General features: G+C 45.0%; 1 protein-coding gene across 3 annotated transcripts; it reads left to right on the top strand.

Annotated features, from left to right (window-relative positions):
- The first annotated feature begins 902 nt into the window (after positions 1-902).
- LOC118360697 (LIM domain and actin-binding protein 1-like) lies at positions 903-16,567 on the top strand. Of its 3 annotated transcripts, none has more exons than XM_035740015.2 (13): positions 903-1,301; positions 1,710-1,911; positions 2,274-2,330; positions 3,493-3,649; positions 4,661-4,706; positions 6,847-7,239; positions 11,725-11,785; positions 12,326-12,420; positions 12,666-12,740; positions 12,816-12,867; positions 14,485-14,552; positions 14,651-14,784; positions 14,987-16,567. In XM_035740015.2, exons 4-13 carry the CDS (start codon positions 3,528-3,530, stop codon positions 16,080-16,082), a joined length of 2,142 nt encoding a protein of 713 aa, XP_035595908.1. In that variant the 5' UTR covers positions 903-1,301; positions 1,710-1,911; positions 2,274-2,330; positions 3,493-3,527; the 3' UTR covers positions 16,083-16,567. The 3 variants fall into 3 exon arrangements, with proteins under 3 accessions (XP_035595908.1, XP_035595904.1, XP_035595906.1); XM_035740011.2 differs by having other exon boundaries at positions 906-1,301; positions 14,482-14,552; XM_035740013.2 differs by lacking the exon at positions 903-1,301 and having other exon boundaries at positions 1,571-1,911; positions 14,482-14,552.
- The last annotated feature ends 557 nt before the right edge of the window (positions 16,568-17,124 follow it).

The following is a 17,124-nucleotide window of genomic DNA, read 5'->3' on the forward strand; positions in this document are numbered from 1 at the left end:
ATCCAATGGATAGAGAACAGAATGTCATATTGTAGGTTCTAATCTCACTGACACTGTGCGGCAAAAAGTGTTTACATGATTAATGCCTAATTAATTTCCATGTGTCTGTGCTTGGAGTTCAAAACAGTTAAGCTAGCAGTGTCGATATGTCTTATTTACCTTCAAATAACCTATCATTTCCCTTCTCAGAACATTAATAAAACCTCCCAGGAAAACTTAGGGAACCAGAGTAAAACATTCTCAGAACCTCCCTGCTACCTAAAAATGTACATTCCCAGAACAGGAACAATGTTCATTTCCATTCTCAGAACTTAAAAAAAAACTTTAAGTTTTACTGGTTAAGGAACAACAATTTCCACAATTTCCAAAGAACCAAATCTACTAGCTGGATTGCAACCCTGCTTTCAGGGTCACTGAGATATCTTCTTCTAGCTAAGGTAGCCAAACTACTGGGCATTTTTAAACTTGCTTAATTAACTCAGGAACCACACCTGTTTGGAAGCACCTGCTTTCAATATACGTTGTATCCCTCAAATCAAGTGTTTCCTTTATTTTGGCAGTTACCTGTAAGCATACAGCTTGTTGTTGAGCGTAGAGCCAGCATGAAATACCTGGCAGATATGGAGTGGACTCATTGTAATGAATTAGTGAATGTCAGCCATTTTTAGCATGAATGCCATGTAATGAGGACAAGCCAAAAGAAGGTTTCACCTGTGGTTCCTCCAAAGACACACAGACTGTCCAAAGTAAAGCCAGAGAGAGTTTTATCCTGATCCACACAGGGTTTTGACTGTTACACAACTTTAAATGAAACCAAGTTTGTATTCTCTGAAATCCTGTCTGCCGTAGACATAGTTATCTGTCAGGTTACATTTATCTTTAGCGATACAGAGCCCTGCCCCACACACACAGTAGAATCATGTGGTTTGGATTAGACTGTAGTGATGTGACACTGATGAAGCCTAGACCCAGGTGCCACGTTATCTGAAGCTCAGCAGTCCTGATAAACCACATGTCTTAAACATCTTAGAGGAACAAGGTACAGAGGATTTATTTTGGTATGGGTTTATTGACAGACAGACCTTTTAAGTTGAAGAGGGATGAGAACATGGGTTTGATTGCGATAAGACGTCTCAAGTCTTTTGATCACAGACACTCAAGTGGCGTTTTTCTTGATTGTGAACGACTCACATCCTCAGCCTTTGACCTCATGAGAAGGTGGGCGGAGTCTGTGCTACTTCCAGGAATTGAGTGGGATTCTTCCTTTTATGTCATACTGTGTTGGAGGTGTAGGCTGTACGGTATGTACTCACCTTGTTTGCGTTTAGATTCACCCTCATGAACACAGGGTTGTCACTAGATAACACAGCCACAAAGTCATAATTATGGCTAAACCATGCCCATTTCTACAATTTCTCTTCTTAAATTTTGATTTTAAACCTAACTCTAACTTTAACCACACTACCAAACTTATGCCTAACCCAAACCTTTAATTAATACCAAAGCAATTTTTTTGGTGTGCTAATATAGACTTTGTGGCTGTGGAATCTGACTTTGTGGGTGTGCTATCTAGTGTACACCGGAACACAGTGTTTTGGATGGGAGGGACTCTGACTGTACCTGCCAGGTGGAGGTAAATTCTGCATCGTTATTGGTTGGAGTCTCATGGTCTTCATTTGCCCCCTCCCATCTCTCCAAGCATATTACAGACTTCTATGCAGCAGTGCAAGACAGCAAACTGTTACTGAGGCACAGAGGAGAAGGCTTGAAGACTTAGAGAGAAGGCTTGAAGACTGAGAGAGAAGTCAAAGAGACTGAGGAGAAGGCTTGAAGACTGAGAGAGAAGGCAAAGAGACTGGGGAGAAGGCAAATAGACTGAGTGAAGTTGAAGTAGTAAGAGAGGACTCAAAGGTAAGTAAGGTGTATAAGATCTTTAGAATTCTTATGGGATGAGATTATTTTTAAGAGCCTGTTATGTTTGTTTTCATGAGATGTAATGCAAAACAGCTTTTCTGTAAATCACAAACGAGAAAAGAAACAGTAATCTTTATAAGCTGATGTAAAAAAAATAAAGGCTTATCATGGTATTTATCAGTCTGGAAATAATGCTTTGAATGCTGGGAGTTAAGTTGGGTCTAATAATTTTAGTTGTTTGCTCTCTGTACTCAATTCATTTACTATTAGTTATACTTTTATTGTATAGCCAATCATGCTGCTGGCAATTTCCAAAATTCATTGTCTGAGGTGATATTTTGACTTGGATCTATGCACAGTGTTCGATCAGTGGATAAAGCAGAAGAGAAAGTGTCACGGCTACCAGTTGACTCTTGGTAAGTGGGACTTTCCTGAATGCATGCAATAAACTAAAGAGCATATCTCTTTCTATACAGAACAAAAGTGTTTAGGCCCATGTTTTATGAGCTAGATACATGCCAACCTGCTAAACGGGGGCTTTTTTGCTGATTTCAATATTATTCATAATAACTGTGAGATCCTCACGGTGGTGTGTGGAAGGAAGGTGTCTCCTATTTCTTCTTATAAAGGAATATATAGCCTAGGTCTACCTGTCTCGCCATACCTCTGTTCAAAAATGACAGTTTAAACCAATAGTTTCAGACAGTACTATGTTCCCTAACTCGAATCCTCATCGTCCATATAAGCATTGTTTTTGTCTGGTGGACCATGTGTAATCCTGAAATGAGAGTGCATGTAATGACAGTTAGGCTGAGAGTGAGTGCATGTAATGACAGTTAGGCTGAGAGTGAGTGAGTGTAATGACAGGCTGAGAGTGAGTGCGTGTAATGACAGTTAGGCTGAGAGTGAGTGCGTGTAATGACAGTTAGGCTGAGAGTGAGTGCGTGTAATGACAGTCAGGCTGAGAGTGAGTGCGTGTAATGACAGTTAGGCTGAGAGTGAGAGCGTGTAATGACAGTTAGGCTGAGAGTGAGTGCGTGTAATGACAGTTAGGCTGAGAGTGAGAGCGTAGTAATGACAGTTAGGCTGAGAGTGAGTGCGTGTAATGACAGTCAGGCTGAGAGTGAGTGCATGCATCTGCTTGCCCTGAATTCCAGTCAGTCTGTGTGACATCCCAGGAAACAGGTGGGTAGTTCACAGAACTCTGACAGAGAGATGACTGGGGAAGGCCTGTGCCTGCTGGTAGTAGCTTGGGGGCTTTAACTTCATGATGTCTCAATGATGAGACAATAATGTCTCAATGATGGATTAGTAGCTGCTGTGTGCTGGCTACTGTCTTACTCACTGCTGATTCATCCATAGGAACTGCAAGTAATTAACACAATTGTAGCCTACTGTCATCATTCACTGCAGACATAGATGTATTGGTCATACAGTCTCCTCCCACATGCTGAGATACTGCTGTCATGAAGTAAACACATCTGAGTTTTTTATTTAGAAGGATTTCTAATTCCATGATTATCTAGGGTGGAATTGTGAGGTCAATTTGACCTATTATTATTATTTTTCACCCTCCAGCCAGCTAGAGCAGTTTTTCCCTGAGAACAACAGAGATGGCCATCGCTCCGTTCAGTCGCAGTCAGTGGGCCTCCCACTCCCTCAGAGTCACAGCTAAGGAGTTGTCCATAGTTGGCACCAGAGGCAGGAACAATGCCATTGCTGAGCGCTTCTCCAAGTAAGTTTCTCACTCTCTCCCATTTACCCTTAATGTGACTGTTACTCACTTCCTAACATCTTCTCTTCTCAGTCAATGACTCTTCACATTTAAACTCACCCAGATGTATGTATTATCTCTCTATTGTACATAACCCTGTATCAAGGTAGACACAAACATACTCCTGATCACTGATAGCTTTTCCATCCTAGTATGCACTGCTGCCTAAAACCTTAGTAACAGATCACCATTCACTGCCAGTCTGTCTTGTCCTGTCCCTTCCTGTCCTGTCTGTGCTTGTTGGATCAGTACAAGATCAGAACATTAAATGGCTTGAAACTGTATTTGATAACATTGCTGATTTTTACTAGCCTTAGTGCCAGTGTGCTTGTGCTATCATGCCAACTCATTGTCATTGAGAGGCAAGAGGACAAATGGATCATGGACCAGGCTAGAGTTTTACCAGTTTGTCTAGCCAATTGTAGAAACCGCACCGACTATTACATGTCTGAGATTGGATTTGTCCCCCCTTCATACTTCTACTTTTCAACAGTTTGACATTTGTCTTCCCTTCCAGCTGTTGCTATTTTGTGTGGAATGATGTTTATCCATAACATCGCCACAAACCTGTTATTCCAGTTTCACTGATGTCGACACTTCTCATTTTAAATGGTGAAAATAAGTCAAATGAGATGAACTTCCTGTGAAATGTCTCCTTTATTCCCCCGAATTACCATCCAGCGTCTTAGTAGGCCATTTTATTGACTGAAACGTCCCTTTGACTATCTTATAATTGTTACATGGTCAGGGTCATTGACATGTGTAGTTTCATATTTTTGATATTTGGAGAAGGTTTCAGTGTCTGACCACTAGGAGACAGCGTTGATCCATGTTTGTGTATAATTGGAATTAGAAGATGCCCAAGTAGTTTTAGTTCTAGAGGCTAAAACAGGGCTGTAAACGGACTACCTATAAACTGCTCTACCTCATGATGCAGGCCTATGCTCACAACCCCATCTATCCTCTTCCTAGATACCAACTGGCTGCAGAGGAGGGCAACTTGGAGAGGAATTTAGCAGTAAGTATCCAGTCAGGGTTGGAAAGAGCAAATATCTAACAAAGCTATTTCTCTCTCTCTCACATGTACTTACTCATCCTCACTCACTCTCTCTCTCTCTGAGACACACACACACACACACACACACACACACACACACACACACACACACACACACACGGATGTTCACATGCTGCAGTTGGAGGCTAACTAGAAAAGCCTTAATCCTTATATTGAGACTTTAATCTTAAGGTAGATAATACCTCCACTGTCGTTTCACGTGGATGCTCTTGTTCCTGGGTGGTCACTCACTTCACGGCCATGAAGGAAGACAATGTAATGCCTGATCCCACCTTGCCGATACATCCACTCTTCCCGGTGGTCAGTTGGCTCGGCCCGGGAATTGCACTTGAGGGGATATAAACAGACTGCAGGGATTTATTTTCTTCATTAAGCGACTTGTTCAATCCCAGGTAGGTGTCTGGCATAGGTAGACCATCATTTGGTGTACTGTATTGAAAGCAGTGCTTGAAGTGGGTTGAAATAGGTGCTGGCACTCATTTTGGGTGACAGTACTGTTTACATATATATTTAGGTGGGGAAGTGCTGCAATAATTTGAAGCCTATATTCTATAAGAGGTGCGGGTGCTCAAGCAGTAGAACATTTTAAGTGCCGGTATTTATAACCAGTGGGGGGAGGGGACAATTGACCTGGCAAATGCAAAGACTCAGTTTGCGTCTGGGACTCCTCATTATGACGTTGGGGTTTACACCTGGGTTGTGGTGTAGAACTAGCTATTGTCACTGTTAGCAGAGGCTCAAGGTATTTTCAAAGAATGTCAAATGAGGTAAATTCTTCATAGTTTGGGGAGGGGGCATGCGGCAGGTCTCCTGTTTTCTCTTTTCCTGAATTGTTCCCTTTCCTTCAACTGACCCTTTTCTGTTTGACAATGGTGCCCTCTTGGTGAAATGTAAACAACATGTTTGCATAATGCAGGTGGATTATCAGTCAACATGAGTCACATTTATCAGCATTCCTCACTGTCGAGGCTCCTTTTTCTCTCACTCCCCCATGGAAAGAGCAGGTGAATCCAGGTGAACGATACGATCCCTTATTGATGTCTCTTGTTAAATGCACTTCAATCAGTGTAGATAAAGGGGAGGAGACAGGTTAAAGAAGGATTTTTAAGCCTTGAGACAATTGAAACATGGATTGTGTATGTGTGCCATTCAGAGGGTTAATGGTCAAGACAAACTATTTAAGTCCCTTTGAACAGGGTCTGGTAGTTGGTGCCAGGCGCATTGGTTTGAGTGTGTCAAGAACTGCACAGCTGCTGGGTTTTTCACACTCGACAGTTTCCCCTGTGTATCAAGAATGTCCACCACCCAAAGGACATCCAGCCTATTTGACACAACTGTGGGAAGCATTGGAGTCAACAACCTGCGCAACTCAATATTAAGGTGTTCATAATGTTTGGTATACTCAGTATACATATTGCAGTTCTTATAATATGTTCTGAATTCCAATTCATACAAATTTGCTTAATTCCGTACTGCATATTTAAATGGCTGTAAATTGTTATTTCAGCTTCACTTATCTTATTTTCATGGTTGTTATGTCAACACAGGACAATGCTTCAGTTGGTTACTTGAAAGACAGCATTGAGATACTTTTCATGAGTAGGCCTATCTTGTGTTAAACATCCCTTAAATTGTTTTAGTCATAATCCTAGTCATTTGATGAGCATGAGAAACTATAGTCAGCTGTTTGGGTTAACTAGGGAGAGGTCTTGTTGTTGGAAAGATGCTAGTCCAGTTGAATGCTAACGGTAGCTTTATTAGAATGCGGTTGGAGACTCTTACTCTTGTGTCCTGAAACTATTGATGTGACTATCTGTTTTCTGTCCAATTACCCATTGGTCTCTATCTTATCTCCTTCACATGCTGCTAATAGTATTACCCTCATTACCTTCTGGGTTGAATTCCACAGTGTTTCTATTCTATTCTTGGATTCTATTAGGCACAGAAACTGTACACCCTTTTGATTTATGCCATTGCTATGTTTCTGCTAGTCAGACTGTATGAACAAGTTGAGGAGTAGCCCTGGTGAATATAATGGTTATCTTAATCAACTAAACTTTCTCTTTACGTCCTCCTCGAGGCTGCAGATCCGTTGCCCCCAACTCTCCGCAGTGGCAACCTGAGTGTGTTAAAGAAGTGGTGGGAGCAGCCTGTCCAGTCCTCAGCCAGGTCCTGCGCCCCGTTACCCCACACCACCCAGACTCGCTGCTTACTCCCCTTAAACCCTAAAGCCAAGCATCAGATCCAGCCCCTGGCCACTCAGGCCCAGCCACCTCTCTCACCAGACCCCGACACCAGCCCCACAGCCGCTGAGGACCAGGCAGGACCTGGCATGGAGAGAAGACTGCAGCAGAGAGACCCAGAGAGGCAGGAGGCAGTAGCAGAAGTACCTTGTGTCCCCAGTGAGAAGCCCAACATCCCCCTCAACAACCTCAAGATGATGTTCGAGAAAGGAGAGAACCAGCAGAACAAAGTAAGTCCAAAGTCACTGATTACAAACTAGCATGTTTTCAACAAAAAAATAAATAGGAAATATTTTTTCGTATAATATTTTCAGACACCTTTTTTATTCTTTACATGACTTGACGTTATATTTAAAATCTTCTGTCACATAAATAGTGGGAATGGCTATTGGCTGAATGGAAACACTTTTCTATTGTTTAGGTATTAGGAGAGTGTTGTGTGGATCCGGTGGTGTGATTACACATGCTGTTCTGATGGTGACTTTTGCGATGGGTTTGCTAAAGAAAAGCCCCATGTGTTTTAATCTGAGGTCAGAGGACTGCCTGAAGCTGAAGTATGGTGGTTCATAAGACAACTGGTCTGTGTGTCCTCCATTGTTCCTGTTCTAGAAGGGAAGGTGTCGTGTTCTCCAGGGGTCCGAGCCCTCCTGGGGTTAGTCATGTTGCCTGTCACATGCACCGCTATGACTGTTCTCATCTCCCTACAGAACACTCCTCGAGATAGGCTAGCCATAAACATGTCCTCAGGCAGATAAAAGGGGTTCTTCAAAACAACCAGTGTCCTATCCTCCTCATGCTCCCTCTGGGGTTAACAGCCATGTTGATATAAAGGCAACATGTGACAATTTTCCAAATGCACTGGAAACCTTTGGTACTTTAGTATATTTTAGCAATTATTCTGAACAAAAATATAAATTATTTTTTATATTTTACTGAGTTAGTTCATTTAAGGAAATCGGTCAATTTAAATAAATTCATTCGGCCACAATCTATGGATTTCACGTGACTGGGAATACAGATGCCTTAAAAAAAAGTTAAATCAGGCTGTTGATTGTGGAATGTTGTCCCACTCCTCTTCAGAGGCTGTGCGAAGTTGCTGGATACACGTTGATCCAGAGCATCCCAAATATTGTCTGCTGAGTATTCAGGCCATGGAAGAACCGTGACATTTTCATCTTCCAGGAATTGTGTACAGATCCTTGCGACATGGGGCTGTGCATTATCATGCTGTAATGTGAGGTGATGGCGGCGGCTGAATGGCACAACAATTGGTCTCAGGATCTCGCCACGGTGTCTCTGTGCATTCAAACTGACATGGATTAAAATTAAAATTGCATTCATTGTCCATAGTTTATACCTGCCCGTACCATAACCCCACCGCCACCATGGGGCGCTCTGTTCACAATGTTGACATCAGCAACCGCTGGCCCACACAACGCCATACACGTGGGTCTGCGGTTGTGAGGCCAGTTGGACGTACTGCCAAATTCTTTAAAACAATGTTGGAGGTGGCTTATTGTGGAAAGTGCAATTCTCTGGCAAAAGCTCTGGTGGACATTCCTGCAGTCAGCATGCTAATTGCACGCTCCCTCAACTTGAGACATCTGTTGCATTGTGTTGTGGGACTAAACTTCACATTTTAGTGGCCCTTTATTGTCCCCAGCACAAGGTGCACCTGTGTAATGATCATGCTGTTTAATCAGCTTCTTGATATGCCACGCCTGTCAGGTAGGTGGATGGATCATCTTGGCAAAGGAGAAATGCTCACAAACAAGGACGTGCAGAAATTTGACAGAAATAAGCTTTTTGTGCGACTGGAACATTTCTGGGATCTTTTATTTCAGCTCATGAAATGTGGGATCAACACTTTTTACATGTTGCATTTTCTTTTTGTTCAGTTTCGATGCGCTCATTTAAAAGCAAAGGATATTTTTCACCCTTTCTACTCTAGAGTCAAGACTAACAGTCTTTATTTTGTTTGTTTTTCCTGGCAAATGTTAGGTATTGAATGTGAAAGGCCAGACTTTCAATGTAACATTCCAATGAGGTAGGGTTTTAGTTGACCATTGATTTTAAAGATTCAGATTTTTTTTTTTTTTTAAACCCACAGCACTGGCTCAGATAACTAGCTTACTACTCGGTCTTTGAACATGGACGCCCGCCTGGACATCAGGTCAGAGGAGTGTTTTTGTAGCGGCTTAACAAGTTGCCTCACCTGCCATGCCCCAACTGGCTGAACCCTCCTTCACTTCTTAAGCACATGAGCAGCTCTTTCTTGTTCTCTCAGCTGACAGCCAGGAAGTGACCTGGCTGCCCCTTCCCTCGACCCACACCCAGCCCTGTGCCTGACCTGCTCCCTGACCTGTAGCTCAGCCCCTGCCCCTTCCCTCGACCCACACCCAGCCCTGTGCCTGACCTGCTCCCTGACCTGTAGCTCAGCCCCTGCCCCTTCCCTCGACCCACACCCAGCCCTGTGCCTGACCTGCTCCCTGACCTGTAGCTCAGCCCCTGCCCCTTCCCTCGACCCACACCCAGCCCTGTGCCTGACCTGCTCCCTGACCTGTAGCTCAGCCCCTGCCCCTTCCCTCGACCCACACCCAGCCCTGTGCCTGACCTGCTCCCTGACCTGTAGCTCAGCCCCTGCCCCTCTCCTCGAGAGGTGGTGATGTCATGGGGCAGGCACATTACTGCAGTAGAGAAAAAACTGAGCCTCCTCTGATAAATCCCTCCCTGGCTTATCAAAGCAAGGCCTTCTCCTTCTGCCCCCCCTCCCCCTTCTCTCTTCTCCTGCTCCTCTCGCTGGAGGAGACGACCATGAGGGAGAGGCACTGTGAAATTAATTGACCCAACTTCACCCCCCCCTGGTCACCCCCCTCTCTCCTTTCCAGCCCCACTCCCCTCCATATGCCCCCCTCTCTGCTTCTCTCTCTGTGAGACTGTGACGAGGCAGAAAGGAAGGACGAAGGAGAGGCACCAGTCCAGTGGAGCCACAGTGTAATGAACAGAATCCACTTAGCTGCTGTTGATGTTCCAAGCTCCTCCAGGACAGATATGAGCGCTCCAGCTTAACTCCTTTCCTCTTCCTTGTGTTCCACTCTGCTTCTCCCTGTAGCTCCTAGCGTTGCTTTGCAAGAGGTAAATATGTTTTTTGTTCTTTGTTTGGTCTCAACCTTGGATCTCCATAAGCTCACTTGTAGTGCTGCGGCTCTGAAACAGTCTCCGCCTTATATTTGGTTTGCATTACGCTGTGAGTCCTTTGATGGGAGGGCTAGCCTATACACTGACTGCACTATGGTTGGTGAATTATGCTTACTGTCAGTGAATGGGCTTATCAAGGACTTTTTCATGTTTTTGTCAATGGTGGTTCTGGGCTATATGTAGTCTAAAACTCACTGATTTTTGAATGGACCTTTTTTGTTATTGCTCTGATGCCCAGCCAGCCAGCTGGCGGTAGGATTCAGGGAGGAGCCTCGATTTGTATCATCTGTCTCTGGGGGTTTTAATTGTCAGTGGGATTAGTGTCAGGTCTTTGTCTGTCTGGCTTGCTGATCAGTTCCTCCCTCTCTGAGCTCAGCGGCCTCCTGGCCTATTGTTTGTTTACAGCCTCCCCCATATTGTTGAGGCACCGCCTGTGACCATGGTCTGGAGAGGGTATCGGCTGAGTCTTGGTTTGGTTTGGGAGGGGGCCCTCTGGCTGGGTTAGAGAGGGGTCTCTCCGCCTGTGGTCCGTCTGGGCCAGCTGGGGTCTGGCTCCCCCTAGAGCCTAGATTAATCCACTCTGGAGGATGGAGCAGCACGTTCAACCCCTTTCTGCCAATGCAGATCTAAAATCCAGACTGCCACAAACGCACAACCCTATAAAGACGTTTCCTTTGGAACAGCACTACTCTGTCTCCTCTTTGTATTTCAGTGTTTTATCCCCCACTGTCTGTATTATTAAGGCTGTGCCCATTGCAGTCCCAGCCTCACAGGGCTCTGTGACACCCTGTTGCTCCTCTAATCTCTGACCCTGATCACACTCTGGCTACAAGGCTCTGCGTGGTCAATCCAACGTCTGCAGTGACCGTACAGCATTTACTGCGATGCAGCCTCTGCAGAAGTCAGAGCATTCATACTACTTGTGCTTCATGGAGCAGAGCTGTCATGAAGGAAGTTGTCAAGGACGTGTGTCTGTTTATACAGGACATCCCGCCCCCACCTAATGGCAACCAATCATGTCAGTGCGGAGATATATGAAGCTCTCTGTATTGTTACAAACTTTGGGAAGTGCACAGTGATGCGGTACAGCCTGAGGGAGGCAAGGCAGACACTCCTATCTGCCCCAGGCTCTATCTCACTGAGCTCATAAGGGGATTAGAGTATAGAGGGATTGGATGTAGAGGTAGACAGCCAAGAAGGGGGAGCTGGACAACAAGCCAGGCTGCTACTGGAAGTGACTGACAGGCTGCCATACCACTTCTCTTCTCCACTCCTGTTTTCCTCTTCTGTCAGAGCACAGGGCTCAGAACTGTCTGATGGATGGCCCTGGTTCTCTCCTACTGTGTGTTTATGCTAGACTAGAGCTAATTATGTAAGCATCATAAGTTCTGTATGCAAACCACGATCCAGGTGCTGCTGGCATTAGTCCGTATGTTCAGAGCCTGCTGAGTCTACAATGTAAAGGCTACCATAATGGAATATGCTGTCCTGATAGTGTGGCTTGGCTCTGTTTCCAGGCGTCCAGAGCGCCTGTGAGGATCGGAGGCATCACTGATAACATGGACCAGCTACTTGGAGGTACTGTTACACTGAGGGGACACACACGGAATGGGACACCAGAGTTCAAATCAAATGCATTCTTCTCCATGAGTATATTGTTTCACTAGGCCACACAGAACTACAAACAGACTAAAACATATGTAAGTTGTTTCCTTCCTAAAGCTGTTTCAGTGGTATAGACTGTATGGAGAGGGCTGGGGCTCACTCCTTGTGCTATGATCAGCAGGATGCCCCAGTGATTACAGGAAGAATGATAGTTACAGGAAGACAGCTTTTTCTTTCCATTCCCCCGTGAACCTGTTCCCATCACAGCCTGACAAACACCATGGTTACATCCTAAATAGTATCTTATTCCTTAATAGTGCACTACTTCTGAACAAAGCCTATGGGGCTGTAGTCAAAAGTAGTGCACTATATAGGGGGACATTTGGGATGCTCCCCATGACCCACAGTCTGCATTGTGCTGAATCTATAGCCTGTACTTTCCTTTCTATAGCTTATGCGCAATGTGTTTCTGTGTATGTGTGTAACCTGCGCTTCTCTCTGTCTGTCTCCTAGATGCAGGGAGTATGGAGTCTGTGCCCCTGAGGGACAGGATGGCCATGTACCAGGCTGCTGTGTCTAAAACCGAGGTGTTATCCTCCTCAGTCAGCGTGAGTTCCTGTCCTTTACACTGCCATGGAAGACTAACTACCATGTGCAACCATAGACTTCTCAAATCTGACTGAACTTGAGCCCAAAGTAATAACTTTTGGACCACAGGAAGAATGGCTTCTGCTTTGGCAAAAGCATAGTGTGGATCCGAAATAAACCAAACCAAACTTCAGGCCAGAACCTGTCATGTGCAGGTTACTTATCCCAACTGTAAAACAGGTCCCTGTCTTTCTCTCTCTGACAGAGTGATCAGTTGGACTCAGGCCTCCTCTGCAGCAACAAACAGAAGGAGAATGTACCCCCAGGCAGTGGGGACCTGGTGAGGAACTGTGCTCTTTGTGTCTGTGTGTCTATGTCTGAAACATCCCTAAATCATGATCTCCTCTCCTCTCAGGGTTCGGACTCTGAGCCCACCAGTAGGAAAGCCTCTTCCACAGAGAGCAATGGTAACTATTTTGGTCCACCACTACATTTCACCAAATCTATATTCTTGTTCGTCATCATTCATGTCTCCTCCACTGAGTGTACGAAGCATTAAGGACACCGACTCATTCCATGACATACACTGTCTAGGTGAATCCAGGTGAAAGCTTTGATCCCTTTTGATGTCCCTTGTTAAATCCACTTCAATCGGTATCATGGTCTCCAACAGGTTGGTTGTGACCTATGAGTAGCTCGTAGGCCACCTATGAGTAGCTCGTAGGCCACCTATGAGTAGCTCGTAGGCCACCTATGAGTAGCTCGCAGGCCACCTATGAGTAGCTCGCCAAACAATTCTGAAAGTACATGCAATAGTCACCTGTTCCACCACAAACTGTCATAAATCTTTCAAGTATCAGACACCGCAAGCTCCCAGCTACTATCAAACGAATGCAAGATTGACATTATCCCACCCCTGGTTTGCCACTATTGGCTTAAAAAGCCAAACCTAACACACTATCGGTTTCAATATTAAGTTTCAGCAATATTGCCCCTGTCTGTCTGTGTGGTGCTGGTGTTCATCACTCCATGTGTAGCCAGTAACTTTGGGTCGATCGCAAACGAATGGCTCATGGTAATTGTCGGGAAGCGAGTCGCATATGTGAGAGGCTTTCATTTGGCTGCCTAATGTGCATCACTTTTACTGAAGATGGTAATTCGCAGTGCAGGAACAGTATAAGGAGAGCCTGATTCTGATCTACGTGCATTCAATTTGACCCCCCAAATAAAATTATGTTCAGGCCATAATTTGTTCAGGTAAAAATATATTTGAACTCACACTTCACGATCTGACTTAATGAACTGTTTTAAATTATTGATTTAAGTCAATTTCTAAGCATTACTGAACAGAGCCATTTGGGATCCAGAGCCAAATGATCTGGCTCACAGAAAAGAGTCGGAATGCCCATAACTAGTAGTCAGTTGATGTGATAACCGTCTTGTGGCTTAACAAAGTACTATCTCCAAAACCTTGTCAATTATGTTAACTGGAAAGTAGGCTTACCTGACAGAAGTATATCATTAGGATCTATTTGCAAACTTTGCCATGAAATGAGCAGAAGTAGTATAGAACCATCGCTATACCGGCACGAAAGGGCCAGATGTGCAATTAAGTGTAGGTAAAGCTGAGGAGACAGGTTAAAGAAGGATGTTAAGCCTTGAGACAATTGAGACATGGATTGTGTATGTGTGACATTGAGGGGGAATTGGAAAGACAAAAGTTAAGTGCCTTTGAACAGGGTATGGTCGGTGCCAGGCGCACCGGTTTGAGTATGTCAAGAACAGCAACTCTGATGGGTTTCTCACGCTCAAACAGTTTCCTGTGTTTCAAGAATGGTCCATCACCTAAAGGACATCCCTTGACACAACTGTGGGAAGCATTGTAGTCAACGTGTGCAAGCTTCTACGTGGAATGCTTTCGACACCTTGTAGAGTCCATGTCCCGACAAATTAAAGCTGAGGGGGTGGGCAGATGCACGCAAGCAACTCAATGTTTCTAATGTTTGGGGTACTCTGTGTATTAAGTCAGTATATTCACAACAGCTCCCTCTGTTGTTGCTGATATTAGTCTCATGTCACAGCAGGCTCCAGTATCGGCACCTCCTCTGTATCCTCGACCCAGAACGATCAAGCTCAGCCCAAGAACCCCAGGGTGAGTTCAACAGTACCTTTTTCTGCATTTTTCTCAGAGAAAACCATTCCCTCTCCTAACTAACCTGCCTTGAATGCCTCTATTTTGTGTGTGCACAGAGCTTCTGCTTGCCTGCACAGGAGAGCTGTGTGTCGTGTCAGAAGACAGTCTACCCTCTGGAGAGACTGGTGGCCAACCAACAGGTCTACCACAACACCTGCTTCAGATGCTCCCACTGCAACACCAAACTCAGGTAAGTGGATTGGACAGATGCCATGCAGCAAGGAATTGTTTGTTTATTGTTTAAACATCTGTGAACCTCACTGTTAGTGGACCTTATATTGTTGTTAGGTTCACAGTCTTGTTCCTCTTGAGTTTTCAAGGATGAGAGTTTATGTTGCTTGATTATAAAAAGGATGGTCTTTCTCTATGTTTTGTCTCCCTCTGCTGGACAGCCTGGGAACCTACGCCTCTCTGCACAGCCTTGTCTATTGCAAGCCTCACTTCTGTCAGCTGTTCAAGGCCAAGGGCAACTATGATGAGGGCTTCGGCCTGCGCCCTCACAAGGAGCTGTGGGAGACCAAAGGAGAGAGTGGGGCTGGGGAGGAACAGCGGACCGAACAGACCACAGAGGTCACCTCCTTCTCCAAAGACAAGCTGAAGAAGTGTGCCTCTACCGGCACACTGTTGATCAGCCCAGCAGTAGAGGAGTCTCCACTGGCCAAGGTCAATGTGGTAACGGCCTCCCTAGAGACCCGTACCCAGATCTCCACAGAGAAGGACAAGCCAGTGGAGACACGTCGGCTGAAGATTTCCTGGCCTCCCCGCACCGATGGAGAGGGGGGTAACATGGGGTCCAGCCCCACCTCAGAAGGGATCTCCGGTGGCAGACCATCCCGTGCCAAGTGGCCCCCAGAGGGTGACTCTGCCTTCCCCGACCAGAGCCCAGAGTCCACCAAACGCTCCACCCTCTGCAGGAGCTCCTCCCTCAAAGCGCGCAGCCAGCCCTTCTCATTGGCCAGCCCCTCCCATGCTCCTGCCCCTGCTGCCAGTCAGACAGCCAATCCTGAGCCAGAACTGCTGGAGAGGATGAGCTCATTGGAGGACAGGGAGCCTGAGCTGGCCTCCAGTCCTGAGGAACAGATCATAGAGATCCGGAAACAATCTGACAGTCTGTCACCTGACTACCACACACCTTCTGACGACAGCTATGTTGATGTCCAAACCAGCACTGAGGAGGGTAGAGAAACAACTCTAAAAGAGAACCACCACGAATCACTAGAGTCAAAAGAAGAACAGGGAGCGAAGGAGGACTGGGATGAAGAAGAGAAGATGGAGGGGGAAGATGGGGAAGGGTTACCTTCTCAAAACTGCCACACTGCCTCGTCAGAGATCGTCACGCCCCCCTCGTCTCCGGAGGTGGCGCCTAGACCCAAGACCAACCACACGTCTCAGGATGTGGGCTTCTGGGATGGCAAGGAGGCCGTGTCTGTAGAGGAGATGATTAAGAGGAACCGCTACTATGAGGAAGATGAGGACGAAGAGGACTGAAAGACTCTGGTTCATTAAGTCAGGAACATTATTAGACATAACAAGCTGTTGACTGAACTTCCACCCCTCCTTTTTGTTTTTGTTTGAAATGTAGATTTTCTCTCTTCATTTCCCTTTAACCTAAAGAACGGTGTCTGGCTGTGTTTGGTGTGATGTCAGTTTCTTTCTTTTCTACTACTACTCATTGTAATAATTTATCTATGTACATTTGACCTTGGCTCTGGGTTTGTCCGGAAGATGGTACAAACCAAACAAATGCTGATAATATGAACTGATAATATGAACCCAGTGAATGAGACACCATTTTTGTCTGTATTTGAAAATACAGTAGTTTTATGAATGTTTTTAAGGTGGTATGTTTTTAAGGTGGTATGTTTTATCAGAACAGCAGGATAGCTGGAAGGACTGGAAGGGTTTCCACCATATTACGTATTCTGCTGGTTATCATTGTTCAAATTTGAATAAAGAAATTGTTATACAAAATATTCAGTAACCTCTAGTCTCATTATACACATGTAGATCGAAAAATGGAAATAACCACCTTTTGATACATGTATTACAGTTCGTGGGGAAAGTATTCAGACCCTTTGACTTTTACCACGTTTTGTTACGTTAGAGCCTTATTCTAAACTGGATGAAATAGTCGCCCCCCAAATCTACACACTATACCCCATAATAACAAAGCATTTATTTTGTGCAAATGTGTATATATGAAAAAGGGAAATATGACATAGGTATTTAGACCCTTTACTCAGTACATTGTTGAAGCACCTTTGGCAGCGATTACAGCATTGTCTTTGGTATGTGTTACAATACATCTCCCTCACTAACTTTAAGCATCAGCTATCTGAGCAGCTCACCAATCGCTGCTGCTGTAAACAGCCCATCCAACTACCTACCTCATCCCAATATTGTTTTGGACTTTTTTTGCTCTTTTGCACACTTCTACTTGCACATCTACTTGCACCAGTAATTCTATCATCTGCACATCTCACTCCAGTGTTGATTTGCTAAATTGTAATTACTTCGCCACTATGGCCTA

Source organism: Oncorhynchus keta, chromosome 28 (assembly GCF_023373465.1).
Source record: "Oncorhynchus keta strain PuntledgeMale-10-30-2019 chromosome 28, Oket_V2, whole genome shotgun sequence".
Lineage (NCBI taxonomy): Eukaryota > Metazoa > Chordata > Actinopteri > Salmoniformes > Salmonidae > Oncorhynchus > Oncorhynchus keta.